Source organism: Mirounga angustirostris, unplaced genomic scaffold, assembly GCF_029215605.1.
Source record: "Mirounga angustirostris isolate CCGP_5_RB_7025 unplaced genomic scaffold, mMirAng1.0.hap1 SCAF_1, whole genome shotgun sequence".
Taxonomy (NCBI): Eukaryota; Metazoa; Chordata; class Mammalia; order Carnivora; family Phocidae; genus Mirounga; species Mirounga angustirostris.
Window position 1 is genome coordinate 164,726,626 of NW_026991709.1, and position 25,004 is coordinate 164,751,629.

Here is a 25,004-nt window from a genome sequence, read left to right on the forward strand (position 1 = left end):
TCCACCGCCTTCTGCTGCCCATCAACACCTGGTTTGGGTCCTAGACTCTTTTTTTTTTTTTTTTTTTCAGTTAACCCATCTCACCCATCTTGAAAAAGCCAGCCCAGGCGTTACCTCCTGGCCCCTCTCCAGCAAAGCTAAGCTAATGGCCCCTCTTCTGGCTCCCACAGCACCTTATGCCCACCTAGGCCCCGGGCTCTGCACCAGATGAGTCATCTGCCTCCCACAGCTGCTCCCGGGGGCCCTGAGCCAACACCCATGACAGGCACACAGTAGATGATCAAGAGTTTACCACACCGAACTTAAGAGCCCCTGGATACAATTAAGATTAAACACATACTGAATTTTCATGGGGGGAAATGAACTTTCAAATTCAGAAAAGCAAAGAACTTCTTTGTAGGTGCCCTGGAATGATATCTGCACGCTAAGTCACAACACAGTGGCCTCTCCCCAGATCAAGAGCCCTCATTTCGGAGCACTCAGACTTCATTTTAGCCTGCCACCAGGGATGAGGGTCACAAAAGTCCCCTTCTTGCTCACCACTAATTTAGGATATTAGCTCAAACCGTATGAAATCGCCATTTTGTTAGTAATAAATGGTTAAAATCAGAAATTTCATATGGTTCAACCTAATACTTAATCTTTAGAGAAGATACTACATCACAAAGACTGAATACTATCATCTTCTCCTCACTGGGTTTTCCTTTTTCCAACTAATGTCCTACACAGAAAGAAGTGCTTGTTTCATTTGCCCACCAAAGCTCCAGCCTTCTAACCTATGGATCTTGTAGTCCGAGGGCACAAATTTTTTCATGATGTTCAGTAGATCTTCATCAGCTTCTCGGCAATGGATCACCAAGGGCTTCTTCAGAGACACGGCCAGCTGCAGCTGTCTCTCGAACACCTGGGAGAAGGCAAGGGGACGCCTGTTAGAGCCACGTCAGAAGTCTGTTACAGCCCCACAACACCCAAGCCAACAGGCACCCCCACGGTCTCCAATTCTGCAGACTATGTAATGTATTACAATAATAGCCCACACTTACGGGGTCCTCACTACAGGTAGTGCTCAGAGCACTCTCGGTGTATGACTAACATGACCCTCACAGGCGCCCCAAGGTAGGTTACTGCTGTTGGCCCACCATGCAGTCAAGAAAAAGAGGCTCCAAGAGGGGTCAAGTAATCTGCAGCTGGTAAGCTGGAGCACCACAATTCAAACAGGAACCCGGGCACAACACATGGCAACCACCATGCCATGCTTATGTGGGTTTTCAGGGCAGGGCTCAGGAACATAAAGTTCGACTTACATGTTCTTCCCCTCACTGTCCCCACCTCTACTCCTACTCCCAAAAGGTAATCACCTTCCACACATTTTCCAAAGAGTTGTGTGTGTGCACGCGCACACACACGCACACACACACTCACACATTCGCACAATACCTGGGTCTCGGAAGGTGCTCAAATACTTGAAAGAATGGAAATTACATATTTTCTCCAACTTACTTTCTTTACTCAACCAAAATCTGATACCCTTCTAGGTGAATACCTACTGATACGCTACCTTCCATTTTTTAACTTTCTTCTTTTTTTTTTTTAAGATTTTATTTTTAAGTAATCTCTACACCCTACATAGGACTTGAACTCAAAACCCCAAGATCAAGAGGCGCATACTCTACCGACTGAGTAGAGTATATTTTTTAAGAAAAAAAAAAAAAAGCAAGTCACTAGTAAAATACACATATTGTTAATAATTTAAATGAAAAAGGGGCTAGGAAGGCGCCCGGGTGGTTCAGTCGTTGACCATCTGCCTTCAGCTCAGGTCATGATCCCGGGGTCCTGGGATCGAGCCCCACATCGGGCTCCCTGCTCTGCGGGAAGCCTGCTTCTCCCTCTCCCACTCCCCCTGCTTGTGTTCCTGCTCCTGCTCTCTCTGTCAAATAAATAAAATCTTAAAAAAATGAATAAAAATAAATTTTTTAAAAAAGGGGGCGCTAGGACTTCTTTCCTCTAACAAGTTCAGCTTTAGAAGAACACAAGTATTAATTCATTATAAACAAATGAGCTCATCTTAAACTTCATGTTTCCATGAGTAGTTTTCAACTGTGGAATATAATCCATGCTTGCATTTTTGACATCAAATAAAATACTGCCGGTACTTCAAGCCCTGTGATATTCACTTGAGAATGACATTTTCAAGTCTGACGCTTGTGCTACCTCTTCTCCAAAGAGTGGCACTGAGCCAGTAACAATTCTGATGTCATTCTTGTTTAACCTGTGTTTTCAACAGAAAGAAAAAGGCCACTGACACCAAAATCTTAGAATGCTTGGTAGAGGCTTTAAGGCTGGGCTAGTTCCAGTATCTACAGCTGGCTGGATCCCCTCCTAGCACACCTGCCCTCCGCAGACCCCTACAGAGGCAGGAGGCTGCCAGAGATTCCATTTTCTCTTTTTAAGATTTTATTTATTTATTTATCTGTCAGAGAGAGAGAGAGAGTGCACAAGCAGGGGTCCTGCCCTCCTGCTGCCAGCAATTTCTTTCCTCTGAATCCCCCTTTTCCAATCCTGAGTCCTATCTCACCAAGCCAGGGGAGAGCCACAAGATTTTATTCACCACCCTCTGCGATAACTTCCAGTTCAGTCTGTGGTGCGGCGTGCCCTATGTGCCTCTATATGCAGATCTGATACCGTAACAACTTAATCAAGGAAAAAGTTACTGTGAAATACTCAGCACATTTCCTGGCACACGGCAGGCATTCCATAAACACCATCTATACAATTAAATACAAGGCCCTTCCTCCTGCCAGTGGCCTCAGTGCATCCATTTCTCAACTGTCCTTCTTTCCATACCACACCTGCCTTGAGCCAGAGAAACAAGCCAGGAAAGCTGAATACTAAATATTCTTTCCAGTTTCTTAAAAATCTGTTCACTAGGTCTTCAAATTTAGCTATTTTTCCATTCACTTCTGACTAATAAATGACCACCTCAAGCCAGAAACTCAAGCTTCCTAGTATTAGTAGTGAAAGGGAACTCTGGACAGGCAAGAGGTTGTGTGAATGTGTAAGACAAACCTAATTCTGAACAGAAACACTATTTACACTAGAACTCATTAGATAAAGTAAACTGGAAACATTCACACAAATAAAATCCCACCTACCTGTGTGAAAGTATATCAAGTCAAAATCATCCTGTTCCAAATTTAGTAACCTCAACAGGTCCTAGAGAACTCATCTGGAGATCCTTCTGGGGGCGCCTGGGTGGCTCAGTCGGTTAAGCGTCTGTCTTCGGCTCAGGTCATGATCCCAGAGTTCTGGGATCAGCCAGCATCGGGCTCCCTGCTCAGTGGGGAACCTCCTTCTCCCTCTCCCTCTACACCTCCCCCTGTTCGTGCTCTCTCTCTCACACTCTCTCTCAAATAAATAAAAATCTTTTTTTTTTAAAGATTTTATTTATTTATTTGACAGAGAGAGACACAGCGAGAGAGGGAACACAAGCGGGGGGAGTGGGAGAGGGAGAAGCAGGCTTCCCCGCAGAGCAGAGAGCCCGATATGGGACTCGATCCCAGGACCCTGGGACCATGACCTGAGCCGAAGGCAGTTGCTTAACAACTGAGCCACCCAGGCGCCCAATAAAAATCTTTTTAAACATAAAATAAAAGAGATCCGAAGATTCCGAAGCATCTGAACACCTGAAATTGTTTCTTATGTAAATTAACTGTTAAGCCTTGCGTGCCTAGTTGGGTGCCTGGGTGGCTCAGTCGTTAAGTGTCTGCCTTCGGCTCAGGTCATGATCCCAGGGTCCTGGGATCGAGCCCCACACTGGGCTCCCTGCTCTGTGGGAAGCCTGCTTCTCCCTCTCCCACGCCCCCTGTTTGTGTTCCCTCTCTCGCTGTGTTTCTGTCAAGTAAATAAATAAAATCTTAAAAAAAAAAAAAAGCCTTGCGTGCCTATTGGTTGCCATGGACAACTGTATGCAAATTGGAATCTCCGTCTCCTAAAGGCATATAAAGATCTAGTAGAGTCTTCTGCTTTGTCAGAAGAGTACCACACACTCTCTGAATTTTCTCTTTGGTCAAGGGAAAATTAAATCTTTGCCTCGGGGCACCTGGGTGGCTCAGTCGTTAAGCGTCTGCCTTTGGCTCAGGCCATGATCCCAGAGTCCTGGGATCGAGCCCCACATCGGACTCCCTGCTCGGCGGGAAGCCTGCTTCTCCCTCTCCCACTCTCCCTGCTTGTGGTTCCCTCTCTCGCTGTGTCTCTCTCTATCAAATAAATAAAATCTTTAAAAAAAAAAAAAAAAAGAAAAATCTTTGCCTCTAGAAGATTCCCCTCTTTTAATTTACAATTAACCACAGATGCCAGGAGCGATGGGGCCCAGCATCAGTATACAGCAGAGGTTGACCCAACTGGGCTGGGGACAGCGCCAAAGGGAAAGCCAACTTGCCAAATTCTGTCTGCCCCCTGCCATCCATGCACCTGCTCGCCGAGGCCTGGAGCATACTGGGCACACAGACCCAGCCTACCAGGCATCGGCGGACGACTGCACACAACAAATTCTAGAACAAAGGCAACCTGGCAGTGTGAGCAGTGACAGGGTGGGAGGGTCGTTCTCCTCGTCCTGCTCCTTCCCAAATCAGAAACTTCCACTGAAATGCTGGAACCACCCTTCCCTTGCCAAATGTCCATGCTCAAAAAATAGTAGTTGCCATCGCTGGTGGGATGGGAAATTCTCTTCATTACACAGTTTTATATTTTCCAAATATTCTGCTATAGGCGCACTTAACTTTAAAACCAGAATAAAAAATACAGTTTAATTAAACAAACATAAAACTGGTTGTTACCCAAGAAGGAAGGAAAACAGATGTCTTGCCATCTATATCATTAGCCGTAAGAGGTCACAGACGAGTAACTACCCCCCTCTCCTACATAATAAAGAAATAGTTGGTGAAGCATTTGACAAGTGACATTTTGATGGTCTGGACAAGAGCAATTATATTTTTAAGGGTTCTAAATTCTCTAGATCTGAAAGTAGAGAAACCTTTATTGTTAGGTTCAACAACTGACAGAGGAATTGAAACCGTGAGCAAACGAAGGAGAGCCGCATTACCTTGTGCTGTTCCGGGACAGGCGTGGTGCACTTGTAGGAGTAATCCAAGCCCATTTCCCCAAATGCCACAGCCTTGGGGTGCCTTAATGCTTGCAGAAGATTTCTCTCTTGACTCTCACTGTAGTAACGCGCAAAATGAGGATGACAGCCAAAGGCTCCCCAAACCAGATCCTCTTTCAACAGCTCCTCCCACAGGCAATCTGTCAGTGTCCGAGGATCACAGAAGTCAGAGATGCAGCCCTGAAACTCCTTAGGGAAGGAGCTGCTGTAAATTTTTCTGAACTTGGTAAAGGACCCTTTGAAAGACAGCTTGGAATACAGCATGTCCAAGTGACAGTGGGTATCAATGAAACCCTCCTCTAGGCCTGACTCCCGATGGTGCCTTGGCAGGGAGCTAGATGCGTGTCCTCCGCAGGGACGGGGTGGCGCCTCCTCCTGGAGCGCTCTGTTCTCCTTCACCTCTTCTTCTGAGCTTCTGGAGAAACGAAATGAACGAGCGTTCTGGGATCTGCCTTCCTCGGTCACCTCCTGGTCTCTGGAGGTGTTCTGGGAGCTCACTGGAGAGTTAGGAGAACAATCACTCAGGAGGGCCCGGCCGCCCCTCCCTGCCTGCAGTGGGTCGCTGCCGCTGCCGCCCCCGCCCACGGCCGGGTAGCCAGGAGGCTTGGCGCCGCTCGTCCAATAGCTGGCGTAGTCACACCACGGGCTACTGTACAAATGAGGCGGGTACATGACATAGTCAGTGGGGAAGGCAGAAGGCTCCAGAACTGTGGAGAGCTTCAGCGAGCTGGGCTCCTCCTGAGAGAATCTGACTGTGGAGACCTCATCCACGTCAGACCAGTCACTTCCTGAAGAGGAGTGCTCTATCACCACCTCCCTTTCTTTAGGCTGCAGAAAAGAAAACAAACGATGGGTGAGCCCTCCTGTGTGAAGACGGCCTCTCATGCTCAAGTCATCAGCAGAACATAAACTCTGCCTTGTTTTTCTGGCCATGGTGAAGGCTTTGCATTGGCTCATTACTTTGTTGCCTGCTTTCCTCATAATGTCTAGAATGTGAGCCAGATTACAGCTATAGGCAGTCGTATGAGGTTCAGGGAATAAACTTGTGACCAAAGTCTTAGAATACTTTATATTTATTATGTAGGAGAGGGGGATAGTTACTCGTCTGTGACATCTTACGGCTAATGATATAGATGGCAAGACATCTGTTTTCCTTCCTTCTTGGGAAACAACCAGTTTTATGTTTGTTTAATTAAACTGTATTTTTTTATTCTGGTTTTAAAGTTAAGTGTGCCCATAGCAGAATATTTGGAAAATATAAAATACTTAGAATCCTTAGGGGCGCCCGGGTGGCTCAGTCAGTTGAGCGTCCAACTCTTGATTTCGGCAGGTCATGATCTCAGGGCCGTGGGATGGAGCCCTATGTCATGCTGCGGGCTCAGTGGGGAGTCTGCATGAGAGTCTCTCTCCCTCTGCCTCTGCCCCTCCCCGCCACGCACATGCACTCTTCTCACTCTTTCTAAAGTAAATAAATAAATCTTAAAAAAAAAAAAAAAAAAAGAGTATCATCCTTAAAGGGATGCCATACCTGTACTCCCTTTCTGAATGATCCCTTTGGAGAAAAACTGCTCTCACTAGATAGAATACACTGTGTACTGGGGATTTTAGAGAAAGGCAGCACCCAACATATCTCAACTCTAACATGTCTCTAACATTTCAAATGCAAAACCACATAGTCATGGTGGGTTTAAAATGTGTCCGCAAATTCGCTTTACATTACTCCCCATTGAGAGGTGGGGTTGTGAGCCCTCCCTTCCCCTTGAACCTGGGCCAATCTAGTGACTTGGGTGTAGCCAGCAGAACACAGCAGCAGTCCGAACAGCCTTGTGGCTTCCCCCTGGTTCTGTCAGCTTATTCCTCACAGGGAAGCCAACCACCAGGGAAGAGGCCAGACCACCCTGAAGCCCTCCATATTCTCGAGAGGTCACCTGTAGGTGCCAGCCTCAACTGCCGGCCACGTGAGCGAGCATCTTGCCCGTCCTGCCGGGATACTGGAGTTTCAGAAGCATGAGAGTACACCACCCCGACCCCCAAGCAAGACCTGCCCTGTCTAGACCTTCCTGAATTCCTCACTCACAAAGTTGAGAGCAAAATAAAACATTTAGTTTAAGCCACTGCTTGGCAATAGTAAATGGATAAACCAGCCATACATTACATTAAATCAATTTAGTCCTGCTAGAACAGAAGTTTTCAAGGTCAGGAATTTTTATTTTCTTCACTCGTGTCTCCCAGACACCAACAACAGTGCCTAGCATACTGTGCTCATAAATATTTGATGATTTAATTTGTAGAATAAATGAGGCAATGGCTCCTGAATTTAGCTTCACATCAGAACTAACTGGGGGCTTTTTAAAGCTACCCCACCCTCATCTGTGATATTGTGATTCAACAGGTCCCCAAGGACTCTGTATTTAAGTCCCCATGTCACTTGGATGCAAATCAGGTTTGAGAAATACAGTAAAAACAGGGATCTCAACTCATGCAAAGAAGACTGGTTTCTTTTGGTTAATGAAACCATCTATACCCACAGGGACCAGATGGCTTGAGCAACAGGCCTTACAAAGCTCTTTTACTAAAAATATTTGTATATTACAATTCACATAATGAAAAATTCACTACAAAGAAGCATGATGGATAAATTGATTATCTCCTTAAAATGGGAACATTTTTTGTTTCTACTGCCTATACTAACCTTCCATACCGCTACCTATACTCCAAAAGAAAACAAATATTGGTAACAAAAATGTTAATGAATTATGAACTTCCCATATGATACTTTCCTACTTTAGATTTTCTTCCTGCTACTCCTTTCCTGAATAACAAAAATATCCAAACAAGAATCTTTTCCAAGATGTAAGATAACTTAAATTGCAGCATATTTAAAATTTAATCTGAACTCCTGAAGCTGAGTGACAGGCACCTGGGGGATTTACTAACACTAGTAGTTAATTTGAGTATGTTTGAAATTTCCCATAAAAAGTTTTTTAAGGGGTGTCTGGCTGGCTCAGTCATTAGAGCATGCAACTCTTGATCTCTGGGTTGCGAATTCAAACCCCACCTTGGGCATAGAGCTCACTTTAAAAAAAACAACAAAACATTTTGGGGTGCCTGGGTGGCTCAGACTCAATTTCAACTCAGGTCATGATCTCAGGGACCTGGGATGGAGCCCTGCATCAGGCTCACCGCTCAGTGCGGTGTCTACTTCTCTCCCTCTTTTTCTACCTCCCCCTCCACATGCACGCACTCTCTAAAATAAATAAATCTTTTTTAAAGAAGTTTTTTAAGGGGCTCCTGGGTGGCTTAGTCGTTAAGCGTCTGCCTTCAGCTCGGGTCATGATCCCAGGGTCCTGGGATCGAGCCCCACATCAGGCTCCCTGCTCTGCGGGAAGCCTGCTTCTCCCTCTCCCACTCCCCCTGCTTGTGTTCCCTCTCTCGCTGCGTCTCTGTCAAATAAATAAAATCTTTAAAAATCTTTAAAAATAAATAATAAAAAATAAATTTTAAAAGTTAATCTCTAAGGGAGAATAATCCTTCAAAAACTATCTAATTATGGTGGAAATTTCTACTAACCCAGACAATTAAAAATGCAGTATTACTAGAGCTTAACAAGTTCGGTTTTTTTTTTCCCTTTTTCCAATAAGGCATAGCGGAATCATTACTTTTGTATATGTGCACCTCAACGTTAAAACGATTCTCACATACAGTAACATGCAACTAACATCTTTGCAATACAGCTCTTGGAAATTCTACTTTTTAATAACAAGTTAATCTGATTAAAACTACAAAAAATACCCAAACAGAAACCAAGGTTTTGCCCCCCAAAATAATCCCTCATAAAGGAGGCATCTTTTTAAAGATTTTATTTATTTTAGACAGAGAGAGAGAGAGAGAGTGAGAGTGCAAGCAGGGGGAGGGACAGAGGGAAAGGGAGAGAGAATCTCAAGCAGACTCCCTGCTGAGTGCGGAGCCTGTGGTGGTAATGGATCCCAGGGCCCCGAGACCACAGCCTGAGCCAAAACCGAGTCGAGCACTCAACCAGCTGAGCCCTCCAGGTGCCCCAGGAGGCATCATTTTATATTCCAGTTCTTACAAAAGTCTCCTGTATTACAAACAGAGGTTCTTTTATGTGAGGAGGACAAATGACCCCAAACAGATCTCAACCAAACTAACATTGGATGCTTACAGGAAGGTTCCTTACTTCCCTTTTTCCCTCTTCCATTTTTTAAAAAAGAAGGGGTATTCGGGGCACCTGGGTGGCTCAGTCAGTTAAGCATCTGCCTTCAGCTCAGGTCATGATCTCAGGGTCCTAGGATCCAGCCCCGCATCTAGCTCCCCGCTGATCACGGACCCTGCTTCTCTCCCTGCTTGTGCACGCTCTCTCTCTCTGTCAAATAAATAAATAAAATCTTAAAAAACAAGGGGGGGGGGCAGGGTTAGGCAAAGAGACATACCAGATTTAATAATTATTCCTGGGGGATATGACCTCACAATTCCACTGGACTTCATTTTTAACAAATCTTTTAAAGATCACTTTTTGTTTTTTAAATTTCACTTTAAAAAGCAATATAGGGGGTGCCCGTGTGGCTCAGTCAGTTAGGCATCTGCCTTCAGCTTGGGTCGTGATCTCAGGATCCTTGGATCAAGCCCTGGGTCCCACTCCCTGCTCAGCGGGGTCTGCTTCTGCCTCTCCCCCTTACCCCCCACTTGTGCTCATGCTCTCTCATATAAAAATTAAATAATAAAAATAAAAGGCAATACAGTAGGGGCACCTGAGTGGCTCAGTCGGTTAAATGTCTACCTTTGGCTCAGGTCATTATCTCGGGGTCCTGGGATCATCGAGCCCCACACTGAGCTCCCAGCTCAGGGGAGTCTGCTTCTCCTTCTCCCCCTGCCCCTCCCCACCCCATTCATGATTTCTCTCTCAAATAAATAAAATCTTTAAGAAAAAAAAAAAAGCAATATGGCTAAGTGGTTACACATAAGGAGACACTGGAAAAATACTTCAGAAACTTATAAAGTGGTATCCAGGTGGAGGAATAGGATAACACAGGACCAGGCTGGAAAGCTCTTTTCACTAAATAGCTTTTATTTTTTATTTTCGAACCACGAGAATATTATTTACTCAAAAAGTAACCTGGGGGAACCTGGGTGGCTCAGTCGTTAAGCGTCTGCCTTCGGCTCAGGTCATGATCCCAGGGTCCTGGGATCGAGCCCCATATCGGGCTCCCTGCTCCTTGGGAAGCCTGCTTCTCCCTCTCCCACTCCCCCTGCTTGTGTTCCCTCTCTCGCTGTGTCTCTCTCTGTCAAATAAATAAATAAAATCTTTAAAAAAAAAAAAAAGTAACCTGAAAAATAATTGGAAGTTGCTACATGGTAGCACTCCCAAAATACACTTCCAGAAAAAATGAACCACAAACTGCCTGAGTGTGACAGGAACAGCTATTGGCAACTGGGCATAAATTTCCAGGGACAGAATTATATATGTATTCAAAAAGTGCTATATCTCATCAGCACAATCTTGGCTGCAGAAAACTACAAGACAAATGTCCTATTTTTACAATGGAAAAATTATACCACAATGGGAGGGGATGAGAATCTACAAGGACTAAGAGACTTGAGATATTTAGAAATTGCCACATAACGGCTCTCATTTGGATACTGTTTTAAACAAATTAAAAATATCATGAAACAAACAGGATTATTTAATCATGACTGGACCATTGATGTTATTAAGGATTCTGTGTGTGTGTGTGTGTGCACATGTGTGTGGGGGGGGGGGGTCTAATAAAATTGTACTTATGCTTGTTTTTTTCTAAAGACAACTGTATCTCTTAGAAATTCACAATGAAATATTTATGGATGAAATGATACAGTAATTGGGATTTGCTTCAAAATAATTTGTGGAGAGGGGAACCTAGCTGGCTCAGTCCACAGAACATGTGACTCATCATCTCAAGGTGGTGAGTTCAAGCCCCATGTCGGGTATGGAGCTTACTTTATTAACAAAAAAAAATTTGTGGAGAGAAAAAAAGGTAAGACAAGATTAGCAGTGAATTCATTGTTGAAGATGAGTTGACAAGTGAATGGATAATTTTCATAAGTGTTTTAAATTTTCCACAAAAAGTTAAAATTCCAAATCAGAAGAAAGGGTATATGACATCCTCTAGCTGCTTCCCAAATTTCTCTATCTTCCAAGGGTACTTGTTTAAAAACACAGATTCCCACATCCCACCTCAGACCTGAGTCAGATGCTCTCATTCTTATTATCAGGGAAGTTCAGGAAATCATGCTACATGACTCAAAAAGAAACTCCAGGGACAACAAAGACCATGTCAAAGACACGTGAAGTTTCAGTAAAATTATTTAATGAAATGTGAGAGTGGGAAAAATGGCAGAGTGGGGAAAATTATGAATCCAAAAATGCATGTGTAACTAGAAATACATACCATTACAATTATGTCATCTAAGTGCTTGAAAGGCTTATATGGTCAAGATGGCCAAGAAAAGGTTTTTGGATTTTCTTTATGCTTTTTTTTTTTTTTTTTAAGATTTTATTTATTTATTTGTCAGAGAGAGAGCGCGAGTGCACAAGCAGGGGGAAATGGCAGGCAGAGGGAGAAGGCTCCCCGCTGAGCAAGGAGCCTGTTGGACTCGATCTCAGGACCCTGGGATCATGACCCAAGCTGAAGGCAGACGCTTTAAGCCATCCAGGCAGCCCTTGGATTTTCTTTTTGAGAAAATGGGACATTACCTATGTTCATGATTGCCTTATGTTCTCACCAATATGGTAAATTTTAAACTTACATATACTGAAGTCCTACTATACACTTAGGCACTGAGCCAAGTGTTTTCATGTATCGTTCAGGGTTCAGCAAACAGAGGCCCACAGGCCAAATCCAACACACTGTCTATTGGTGTAAACAAAATCTCCCTGGAATCTGGTCAGGCCCGTTCACTTAAGTCTCTGTTTTCATGCTACTACAGCAGAGCTGAACAGTTACAACAAAGCCCACAAAGTCTACAATATTATCTGGCCCTTTACAGAATAAGTGTGCTGATCCCTGTATTTGTTTAACCATAGTAAGATTTCAACAACTGTGACTCTTTACACAGAAGAAACTGGGGCTCAAAGAGGTTAAGTGGCTTTCTCATGATCACAGTTCAGGTGGCCAGGATTTGAACCCAAACTATCTGATCCCAGCACGCAGTGCTTACCTACCATATCATGCTACTTCCAAATATATACTTAAAGACAATCTAAATGTCCAGCCTGACAAATAGGAGTTCAGGTGTGTAAGTTTGAAAAGTTCATCCATACAAGGGGAATTCTAGGCAGCCCAACAAGATCATGATCAACATCAGACAGGAAACACACCCATCATCGAGTTAGCAGAAAAAGTAGGTTACAACACCTACTGTTCTTGGGATTTCCAGTTCAATATAGCCTATGTAGTTTTTGTCCTTCCTATCAAAAAAACCCTTTGAAAATTATAGGAAATGAGGGCGGCTCAGTTAAGCATCCAACTCTTGATTTCGGCTCAGGTCATGATCTCAGGGTCGTGACACTGAGCCCCACACCGGGCATGGCTTAAGATTCTCTCTCTCCCTCTGCCCTGTCCCCCAACCCCCTGTGCATACGCTCTCAAAAAAAAAAAAAAGAGGGGTGCCTGGGTGGCTCAGTTGTTAAGCGTCTGCCTTTGGCTCAGGTCACGATCCCAGAGTCCTGGGATCTAGCCCCACATCGGGCTCCCTGCTCAGCAGAAAGCCTGCTTCTCCCTCTCCCACTCCCCCTGTTTGTGTTCCCTCTCTCTCTGTCTCTCTGTCAAATAAATAAATATATTAAATCTTTAAAAAAAAAAAAGAAAATTATAGGAAATGACTTGTAAAGGCATAAACCTACAAAGAGAAAGCATAAAGAAAAAACGGCAAAGCAAATTAAATAAAAATCAGCTGCTAGAAAAGAGACAGATAAACAGTTATTGGATAAGCAGACCACAGAGACCAAAACCTAAGCCTGCAATGAGAAAAACCCAGAAACATGTTGAGTCACAGTACAGGACCCCCAAAAGATTCAGGAATTGGAGGTACCAGACCTCTGAAAAGGTGAAGCTGAAGATGAAAACAGGAGAATGAGTTGGAAATCTGTTAAGTTAGATCCTGAGATCCCTGCTCCCATCCTGTGCAGATAGGTCTGCCTTTTCCCCATCCAGCAAAAGACTAAGGTTCATGCTTGAAAAAGTTGAGCCAAGGAGCCTATGGAATAATCAGGAACAACAGACACACAATCAAGGGTGAGGGACCATTGCATATTGGACAGTGAGAACCCAGGTCCCTCCCTCAACTTGACTCTTAGAACAGCACCAGCCAGATGTGTGCCTCCTAGATGGGGGAGTGGAGCATTTCTCCCAGGGACACTGAGCAGCCTCTGAAGATGAAGCCACAGATCCAGTTGGGGTCCCCACAAAATCACCCAGTGTTGTCACCCTATGTTGAAGCCAGCAGTTGGTAAGCCCATCCACACACTTAGAACTTCCAACCAGCTTTTAAAAGTTCCATCTTTAAATATGAATGGACAGGCAACACATTCCAGGAGAGCCCTACCATAAAAGATAGAAACCGGGGTGCCTGGGTGGCTCAGTCGTTAAGTGTCTGCCTTCGGCTCAAGTCATGATCTCAGGGTCCTGGGATCAAGACCCACATCAGGCTCCCTGCTGAGCGGGGAGCCTGCTTCTCCCTCTGCCTCTCCCCCTGCTTGTGTTCCTGCTCTCGTTCTCTGTCAAATAAATAAATAAAATCTTTTAAAAAAAATAAAACACAGAAACCAAAATACTTAGAAAAAAAAGAAAAAAATCAGAAGGAAACTCAGAGAAAAAGTAGTGCAAAAAAGAGACGAAAACTTCAAAACAAACCTATAATACTCTCAGAGACCAGAGAAGGCACGATAACCTCAAAACAAGAATAGGATACTCTAAAAAAGGAATACTCAAAACATCAGTGTTCTTAGAAATTAAGTATGTCAAAAATGAAAAAAGTATGTATTATTATATACACTCACCTTAATTACTTATAAAGCAAAAATGAAAGTAAACAGGGGGGCGGAGCAAGATGGCGGAGGAGTAGGAGACCTGGATTTCGTCTCCTCTCAGGAATTCAGCTGGATAGGGATCAAACCATTCTGAACACCTACAAACTCAACAGGAGATCGAAGAAAAGAAGAGCAACAACTCTCTCATCAGAAAAGCGACCACTTTCTGGAAGGTAGGACGTGCGGAGAAGTGAATCCGAGGCGATATTCGGGAGGATAGACGGCGGGGGAGGGGCCTCCGTCGGCCGCTTCTGGAAGTGATAGAACCACGGAGCGCAAAATCGGAACTTTTAAAAGTCTGCTCCGCCGAGGGACGTCACTCTGGTGGCTAAGCGGGGAGTGGAACCCTCCGGGACAGTGTGGTCTCAGGACCCTCGGGGTCACAGAAAGACCGGGGGTGCCTGAGTGTGGCAGAGCTCCCAGGTATCGGAGCAGGGAAGCCGGCTGCAGAGGCGGAGCCCAGGCGCGAGCTCTCAGCTCGGGGGTTGCCATAAACCGTGATCCGCGGCACAGCCGGGCCACTGCTCCTCCAGCAGGAACCCAACAAGCGGCAGATCCGGGGAGACTCACCTTCCTCCCCCGGGAGGAGCCGCGCGGGACTGCACCGCAGGGATCTGCTGGGTTTGGAGACTCCACCCGGGGTCGGGTGCCAGAGATAGAAACGCGCGGTCACAGGCCGGGCGAGCACGGAGTGCGGCTGGAGACCGGGGAGACGGGAGTGACTGATGGCCTTTCTCTGGGGGCTCACTGAGGAGCGGGCCCCGAGTTCTCGGCTCCTCCGGGGCGGAGATTGGGAGGCCGCCATTTTCACTCTCTGCCTCCAAAGCTGTACGGAAAGCTCGCAGGGAACAAAAGCCCCGGAGAGCAAACCCGAGCAGATTACTTAGCCGGGAGGGGGCAAGGGCGGGGCAATTCCGCCTCCAGCAGAAACATTTGGAAACCACGGCAACAGGCCCCTCCCCGGATGATCAGTGAGAACAGCCAGCCAAGACCAAGTTTACCGATCAATGAGAACGTCAGAACTCCAGCGCTAGGGGAATACTGCACATAGAATTCACAGCTTTTTTACCATGATTCTTTAGTCTTTTAAAGTTAATTTTTTTTTAACTGTCTTTTTGTCTTTTTATTTCTTTTTGAATTTTTCTTTTTCCCTTTTTCAACCAACATCTTATCAATCCCTTTTTTAAAAAAAAACATTTTTATTTTTCATTTTTAGAGTCATATTCTATCCCTTCATAGTAGTTACCCGTATTTTTGGCTTATATATATAAGTTGTTCTCTCTTTAAAATTTTGAGATAGTTTCTTCTAACAGATTAAAATATACCCTAAATCTCTAGTATATGGTGTTTTCTATTCCCCTGCCTGATCACATCCTCTCCCTTTTTTTTTTCTTTTTCCTTTTTTTAAATCCTCTTCTTCTTTCAAACAACTTATCAATTCCTTTTATAAAATTTTTTATAATTTCCATTTTTACAGTCATATTCCATCCCTTCATCATATCAACCCTTATTTTTGTACATATATAAGTTCTTCTTTCTTTAAAATTTTTGGGAGGCACTTTCTTCTAAAAGACCAAAATACACCCCAAATCTAGTGAGTGGCACTGATCTATATACCAGCCTGATCATATTTGATCACATTCTGGTTTTTTGTTGTTGTTGTTGTTTTGTTTTGTTTGTTTTTGTTTTTATCTTTATCTTTTTCTTTTTTTTCTTTTTCTTTTTTCTCTTTTTCCCTTTCTTATCCCACTGCTTCAGGTCTTTTCTGATTTGTTTAGAGTATATTTTCTGGGGACGTGGTTACTCTGCTAGCATTTTGTTCTCTCATTAATCTATTCTCTGCACAAAATGACAAGACGGAAAAAATCACCTCAACAAAAAGAACAAGAGGTAGTACCGACTGCCAGGGACCTACTCAATACGGACATTAGTACGATGTCAGATCTAGAGTTCAGAATCATCACTTTAAAGATACTAGCTGGGCTTGAAAAAAATATGGAAGTTATTAGAGAAACCCTTTCTGGAGAAGTAAAAGAGCTAAAATCCAACCAAGTAGAAATCAAAAAGGCTAGTAATGAGGTGCAATCAAAAATGGGGGCACTAAGTGCTAGAATAAATGAGGCAGAAGAGAGAATCAGTAATATAGAAGATGAAATGATGGAAAATAAAGAAGCTGAGAAAAAGAGAGATAAACAACTACTGGATCACGAGGGCAGAATTCGAGAGATAAGCGATACCATAAGACGAAACAACATTAGAATAATTGGGATCCCAGAAGAAGAAGAAAGAGAGAGAGGGGCAGAAGGTATAATGGAGCAAATTATAGCAGAGAACTTCCCTAATGTGGGGAAAGAAACAGGCATCAAAATCCAGGAAGCACAGAGAACCCCTCTCAAAATCAATAAAAATAGGTCAACACCCCGACATCTAATAGTAAAACTGACGAGTCTCATAGACAAAGAGAAAATCCTGAAAGCAGCTCGGGAGAAGAGATATGTAACCTACAAGGGTAGAAACATTAGATTGGCAACAGACCTATCCACAGAGACCTTGCAGGCCAGAAAGGACTGGCAGGATATATTCAGAGCACTAAATGAGAAAAATATGCAGCCAAGAATACTATATCCAGCGAGGTTGTCATTGAAAATTGAAGGAGAGATAAAAAGCTTCCAGGACAAACAAAAACTAAAGGAATTTGCAAACACAAAACCAGCCCTACAGGAAATCTTGAAAGGGGTCCTCTAAGCAAAGAGAGAGCCTAAAAGCAACATAGACCAGAAAGGAACACAGACAATATACGGTAACAGTCACCTTACAGGCAATACAATGACACTAAACTCCTATCTTTCAATAGTTACCCTGAATGTAAATGGGCTAAATGCCCCAATCAAAAGACACAGGCTAACAGACTGGATTAAAAAACAAGACCCATCGATATGCTGTCTGCAAGAGACTCATTTTAGAACCAAAGACACCCCCAGATTGAAAGTGAGGGGGTGGAAAACCATTTACCATGCTAATGGACACCAAAAGAAAGCTGGGGTGGCAATCCTTATATCAGACAAATTAGATTTTAAACCAAAGACTGTAATAAGAGATGAGGAAGGACACTGTATCATACTTAAAGGATCTATCCAACAAGAAGATCTAACAATTGTAAATATCTATGCCCCTAACATGGGAGCAGCCAATTATATAAGACAATTAATAACCAAAGCAAAGAAACACATCGACAACAATACAATAATAGTGGGGGACTTTAACATCCCCCTCACTGAAATGGACAGATCGTCTAAGCAAAAGATCAACAAGGAAATAAAGACTTTAAATGACACACTGGACCAAATGGACTTCACAGACATATTCAGAACATTCCACCCCAAAGCAACGGAATACACATTCTTCTCTAGTGCCCATGGAACATTCTCCAGAATAGATCACATCCTAGGTCATAAATCAGGTCTCAACCGGTACCAAAAGATTGGGATCATTCCCTGCCTATTTTCAGATCACAATGCTTTGAAACTAGAACTCAATCACAAGAGGAAAGTCGGAAAGAACTCAAATACATGGAGGCTAAAGAGCATCCTACTGAAGAATGAATGGGTCAACCAGGAAATTAAAGAATTAAAAAAATACATGGAAACCAATGAAAATGAAAACACAACTGTTCAAAATCTTTGGGATGCAGCAAAGGCAGTCCTAAGAGGAAAGTATATAGCAATACAAGCTTTTCTCAAGAAACAAGAAAGGTCTCAAGTACACAACCTAACCCTACACCTAAAGGAGCTGGAGAAAGAACAGCAAATAAAGCCTAAACCCAGCAGGAGAAGAGAAATCATAAAGATCAGAGCAGAAATCAATGAAATAGAAACTAAAAGAACAGTAGAACAGATCAACGAAACTAGGAGCTGGTTCTTTGAAAGAATTAACAAGATTGATAAACCCCTGGCCAGACTTATCAGAAAGAGAAGAGAAATGACCCAAATCAACAAAATCATGAATGAAAGAGGAGAGATCACAACCAACACCAAAGAAATACAAACAATTATAAGAACATATTATGAGCAACTCTATGCCAGCAAATTAGATAACCTGGAAGAGATGGATGCATTCCTAGAGATGTATCAACTACCAAAACTGAACCAGGATGAAATAGAAAACCTGAACAGACCTATAACCACTAAGGAAATTGAAGCAGTCATCAAAAATCTCCCAAAAAACAAAAGCCCAGGGCCAGATGGCTTCCCAGGGGAACTCTACCAAACATTTCAAGAAGAATTAATACCTATTCTTCTGAAACTCTTCCAAAAAAATAGAAACGGAAGGAAAACTTCCAAACTCATTTTATGAGGCCAGCATTACCTTGATCCCAAAACCAGACAAAGACCCCATCAAAAAGGAGAATTATAGACCAATATCCCTGATGAACATGGATGCAAAAATTTTCACCAAAATACTAGCCAATAGGATCCAACAGTACATTAAAAGGATTATTCACCATGACCAAGTGGGATTTATCCCTGGGCTGCAAGGTTGGTTCAACATCCGCAAATCAATGTGATACAATACATTAACAAAAGAAAGAACAAGAATCATATGATCCTCTCAATAGATGCAGAAAAAGCTTTTGACAAAGTACAGCATCCTTTCTTGATCAAAACTCTTCAGAGTATAGGGATCGAGGGTACATACCTCAATATCATAAAAGCCATCTATGAAAAACCTACAGCGAATATTATTCTCAATGGGGAAAAACTGAGAGCTTTCCCCCTAAGGTCAGGAACGCGGCAGGGATGTCCACTATCACCACTGCTATTCAACATAGTATTGGAAGTCCTAGCCACAGCAATCAGACAACAAAAAGAAATCAAAGGCATCCAAATTGGCAAAGAAGAAGTCAAACTCTCACTCTTTGCAGATGATAGGATACTTTATGTGGAAAACCCAAAAGACTCCACCCCAAAACTGCTAGAACTCATACAGGAATTCAGTAAAGTGGCAGGATATAAAATCAATGCACAGAAGTCAGTGGACAGAAGAAAGAGAAATTAAGGAGTTGATCCCATTTACAATTGCACCCAAAACCATAAGATACCTAGGAATAAACCTAAACAAAGAGACAAAGGATCTGTACTCAGAAAACTATAAAATACTCATGAAAGAAATTGAGGAAGACACAAAGAAATGGAAAAATGTTCCATGCTCATGGATTGGAAGAACAAATATTGTGAAGATGTCAATGCTACCTAGAGCAATCTACACATTCAATGCAATCCCCATCAAAATACCATCCACTTTTTTCAAAGAAATGGAACAAAGAATCCTAAAATTTGTATGGAACCAGAAAAGACCCCACATAGCCAGAGGAATGTTGAAAAAGAAAAGCAAAGCCGGCGGCATCACAATTCCGGACTTCAAGCTCTATTACAAAGCTGTCATCATCAAGACAGCATGGTACTGGCACAAAAACAGACACATAGATCAATGGAACAGAATAGAGAGCCCAGAAATGGACCCTCAACTCTATGGTCAACTAATCTTCGACAAAGCAGGAAAGAATGTCCAATGGAACAAAGACAGTCTCTTCAACAAATGGTGTTGGGAAAATTGGATAGCCACATGCAGAAGAATGAAACTGGACCATTTCCTTACACCACACACAAAAATAGACTCCAAATGGTTGGAAGACCTCAATGTGAGACAGAAGTCCATCCAAATCCTAAAGGAGAACACAGGCAGCAACCTCTTTGACCTCAGCTGAAGCAACTTCTTCCTAGAAACATCGCCAAAGGCAAGGGAAGCAAGGGCAAAAATGAACTATTGGGACTTCATCAAGATAAAAAGCTTTTGCAAAGCAAAGGAAACAGTCAACAAAACCAAAAGACAACCGACAGAATGGGAGAAGATATTTGCAAATGACATGTCAGATAAAGGGCTAGTATCCAAAATCTATAAAGAATTCATCAAACTCAACACCCAAAGAACACATAATCCAATCAAGAAATGGGCAGAAGACATGAACAGACATTTTTCCAAAGAAGACATCCAAATGGCCAACAGACACATGAAAAAGTGCTCAATATCGCTCGGCATCAGGGAAATCCAAATCAAAACCTCAATGAGATACCACCTCACACCAGTCAGAATGGCTAAAATTAACAAGTCAGGAAACAACAGATGTTGGCGGGGACGCGGAGAAAGGGGAACCCTCCTACACTGTTGGTGGGAATGCAAGCTGGTGCAGCCACTCTGGAAAACTGTATGGAGGTTCCTCAAAAAGTTGAAAATAGAGCTACCATATGATCCAGCAATTGCACTACTGGGTATTTACCCCAAAGATACAAAAGTAGGGATCCGAAGGGGTACATGCACCCCGATGTTTATAGCAGCAATGTCCACAATAGCCAAACTGTGGAAAGAGCCAAGATGTCCATTGACAGATGAATGGATAAAGAAGATGTGGTATATATATACAATGGAGTATTATGCAGCCATCAAAAGGAATGAGATCTTGCCATTTGCAACGACGTGGATGGAACTGGAGGGTATTATGTTGAGTGAAATAAGTCAAACAGAGAAAGACATGTATCATATGATCTCACTGATATGAGGAATTCTTAATCGCAGGAAAGAAACTGAGTGTTGTTGGAGTGGGGGGTGGGGTGGGAGGGATGGGGTGACTGGGTGATAGACACTGGGGAGGGTATGTGCTCTGGTAAGTGCTGTGAATTGTGCAAGACTGTTGAATCTCAGATCTGTACCTCTGAAACAAATAATGCAATATATGTTAAGAAAAAAAGAAGAAGAAGAAGGTAGCGGGAGGGGAAGAATGAAGCGGGGGAAATCGGAGGGGTAGATGAACCATGAGAGACGATGGACTCTGAAAAACAAACAGGGTTCTAGAGGGGAGGGGGGTGGGAGGATGGGTTAGCCTGGTGGTGGGTATTGAGGAGGGCACATTCTGCATGGAGCACTGGGTGTTATGCACAAACAATGAATCATGGAACACTTCATCTAAAACTAATGATGTAATGTATGGGGATTAACATAAGAATTAAAAAAATGATAAAAAAAATGACAGTAAACAGGAAAAATGGGAATTCTAAGGATCAACAGGATTACTTATTTTAACAATATTGAGGAGAGTTTTATGGCACTAGCAGTCTAGGGATGAATTAGTGATAGGTACAGAGAAAACTAAAGGAAAAAAACAAGGCAATGATGATCTCCAAGGAACGTAAACTTTTGTACGAGAGGAAATGTGATCAGAGCATACTAGGTGACTCCGCTATGAACGTGGTGATAATAAATCTTCAATTGATTTAGCCAAAAACTATATGACAACAACACAGGGAGCTGCTAAAAGGAGAGGTCACAGGTTCGTGGGTATGATGCTGCCAAAGTTAGTGTGGAGAACTGAATTCTTACCTTCTAAGTAAGCAGTCCACAGAGGTCTACAACTGGAAAATCAATACACAGTGCAGGATTACTTAGAAATATGGAGGTAAGTACTAGAAGAAAGAGCTGAAGAGATTCAAGGAGCTGCCACTAAGAGTCATAAGTAAATATAAGCAGAGATGGGTACAACAGAGGAATGCCTTCCCCCCCCAGTTATAAACTATGTTTAAAAATTGCTATTTACCCTCCAATACCATTCTTTCCTTTAAGAGCAGTAAGAGTGATTTGGGTATAAGTCTCCCAGATGAAAGTTAATGTTCCAGACTCCCTTGCAGCTAGGTGTTGGCCAGGTTTCTAGATTCTTGTCAATAGCTAAAAGCAAAAATGATGTGGACTTCTGAGTCAAGCTCTTAAAAGGGAAGAAGCGTACTTTCCTCTTCTCTTTTCCTCTTTCTACTGCCTGGAATGTCAAGGTAACATCCTCAGGGTCCTATCAGAGCAGCCACTCAGACCACAGATGGAGACTAGGCTGATGCAGCAGAGCATCAAGACAGATGGCACCAGGGCGCCTGGGTGGCTCAGTTGGTTAAGCGACTGCCTTCGGCTCAGGTCATGGTCCCGGAGTCCTGGGATCGAGTCCCGCATCAGGCTCCCGGCTCAGCGGGGAGCCTGCTTCTCCCTCTGACCCTCTCCCCTCTCATGCTGTTTCTCTCTCTCTCTCTCAGATAAATAAATAAAATCTTAAAAAAAAAAAAAAAAAGACAGATGGCACCAGGGTCCCCGACACCGTGCAGCCCTCCTCCTCAAGCCAAACTTCTATTTTCTTTAAGCCACTGTTATTTTGGCCTTTGTTAGGGCAGGCAAATGCATATCCTAACAAACATATAAATCCTAAATTTAAATAAAAGAGAGAGAGAGATAGCACTGAACTGAGATTTTTTAGTAACTCTGAAAGGTATTTTCGAAAAGAACCATCAGTTGGTCCTGGAGTCCTTGGTAAGTAAAGTGCTGCTTTTAATGAGTAACACTCAGGATCAAACTAGAAAGACCAAATACTTATCATCAAGAGAACTAAAAATCCCATGCCTGGTATAAGCTCTACTCACCTTCTGGCTTTCTAAATGAGAGTCGGAATCATCCAAAAACTCGAGGGCTGGAGAGTGCTTGTCAATGACTGTCCTTCGGTCACCAGCTATCTCCTCAATGGGTTTCTCCTGAGGGTCTATCACCACTCTCCTGTCGCAGAAACTGCTCCTCTCTGGCACAGCCTTTTTGTCCTCTGCTTTCACCTCCGGGGCTGACTCTTTCCCTTTCTGAGGAGACACAGTGACACTCCTGGTTGGCCCTTCTCCGCGGCTGGGACGCTCTCCTCTGTTCGGCGTTGCCCTCGTGGCAGCCTCTCCTTTCCTTTTTGGCATCGACTTTCCCAGGATGCCCTGGATAGCCTTCAGGTAGATCACCGTAGAGCCCTGGTCTCGAAATCGATCCCTCTTCCTTTTTTGCACCTTGTTTGGTTCCTCATTTGTATCATTTTGACCCTCCGCTTCAGCTGCAAATTCAGAGTTCGTGGAGTTACGAGAACTATCTTTTGAATCAACCTGGAAGCGGGGAGGAAAAAAAAATCTCAGTTCGTGAAAGGGTTATCTGAAGGGCGATTACATATAGGAAGCACTCAGCAAATTAGAAATCAGTGGCTGCTGCACCAATCACAGGGAAGGTGACAGTGGCTAAGATGAAGATTCTCTCCCGGAGGGTTCCATCCCACCCCACTGAGAAGTGCCACTGTAAAAGGGCCTGAATTGCTGCCATTTCATTATTCACTTTCTCATGCCCATCAGGTAATACCCTCACACTGCAGCAGGCAGGAATAAACAGAGAAATGAACAGTCTAGTAACACTGAACTGTAAGCTCCCTGAGGCCAAGGACTACCACACACTTGAGAACACACACAGGCAAAAGAGCAGCACAAAACTTCAGCACTAAAAGGGTCTCTAGAAACCAGCTAACACAATCCCACATCTAAGGGTCCAGGAGATCCAAGGGCCCAGGGAGGAGTAGACTCCAATCTCCCAAGTCCTGACAGCAGAGTGCAGGCCTTATTGAAGTTCTCTGCCAACTCCTTCCCCCAAATCGAAACCTCGGTGCCAGAAGGCGTCTGGTCTCCCAGAGAATGCAGGAGGGTCAGTCCAGAGACTGTAACTACCCCCTGACTCCTAATAATCTCCTCATAAACACAGGTGAAGTCTCAGCCCCATCCTTCCTTCCCCTGAGCACTTACTCATTCCAGGAGCTAGACTATTTGTTTTCAATGTTAATTTACTGTGAAACTCAGATCCAATCCAATCCCAGCCTGGGCTAAGAATGCTCCACAAATCTATCCCTAGAATCATCTCGAAAGCAGTGAAGTCCAAACCTCCCCAGCTATGACCCAGACTGACCATTATCCCAAGGCCTTCTTCAGTCCCTACAACTTGCACTTCTAATTCATTTGTATTAAATCCCTCTCAAATATACAGAGAAAGAACTCCACACTAAGCTTGCTGATCTTTTTTCTCTATTGAGGAAAAGTAGTCTACTCCAAGAGATGTCCATCAATAAGGGAGTGGTTACACAAAGAGGTTTATGCTCTTATTTTATAGACTTCTCATATAATTTGAGTTTTTTCCAAGAAGTACATACTATCTTTGTTTTTAAAAAAGCCTTTTGAAATATGTAAATCTAGATAGTAGTATGGCATAGTATTTTTTACCAGAAGTACTCAAATTGTTGGCAGCTACTAACTTTGATGAGATGGACAGGAAAGGTGGCTTTTACCTTACATTTTGAACCTCTCCTAATTTTCTAACGTGGTGGACATTTTTGAAAAATGTCTACAGGGATTATCCGGGAAAGGAGATGATAAGCCTCTTTTTTTTATACCTTTCCCTATGAAGAAAATCTAATAAACATTAAAAGCAAACTTGAAGGGGCATCTGGGTGGCTCAGTCATTGAGTGTCTGCCTTCGGCTCAGGTCATGATCCCGGGGTCCTGGGATCGAGCCCCACATCGGGCTCCCTGCTCAGCGGGAAGCCTGCTTCTCCCTCCCCCACTTCCCTGCTTGTGTTCCCTCTCTCGCTGTCTCTCTGTCAAAAAATAAATAAAATCTTTAAAAAAAAAAAAAAACCTGAAGATTCCCCACGCACGCCCCATGGGATACAGCCACGACGTCTCAGCCTGCTTCCCCGCGGCCTGCTTCTCTCACTACGGCCAGCCACCCGCCATCCTCAGGCATCCCCATTGTACCGTCACAGGCAAACCTAATTCCCTTTGCTTGTGACACCCTTGCCTCAGTCTCATTTTACACTTGATAAACTCG

The 25,004-nt window shown here is 43.5% G+C and overlaps 1 protein-coding gene across 2 annotated transcripts in view; it reads right to left on the reverse strand.

The window, feature by feature from the left end:
* Positions 1–25,004, reverse strand: part of TATDN2 (TatD DNase domain containing 2) — a 35,275-nt gene that overhangs the window by 3,559 nt on the left and 6,712 nt on the right. For both annotated transcript variants that reach the window (XR_006788296.3, XM_045861845.3), the window contains exons 3-5: positions 22,754–23,245; positions 5,102–5,989; positions 777–904 (exon numbers count right to left, since the gene is read on the reverse strand). Coding sequence is in view for 1 of the 2 variants with exons in the window: in XM_045861845.3 (XP_045717801.1) it covers positions 777–904; positions 5,102–5,989; positions 22,754–23,245 (1,508 nt within the window). In the remaining variant the exon portion in view is untranslated. The remainder of the gene's footprint in view (positions 1–776; positions 905–5,101; positions 5,990–22,753; positions 23,246–25,004) is intronic.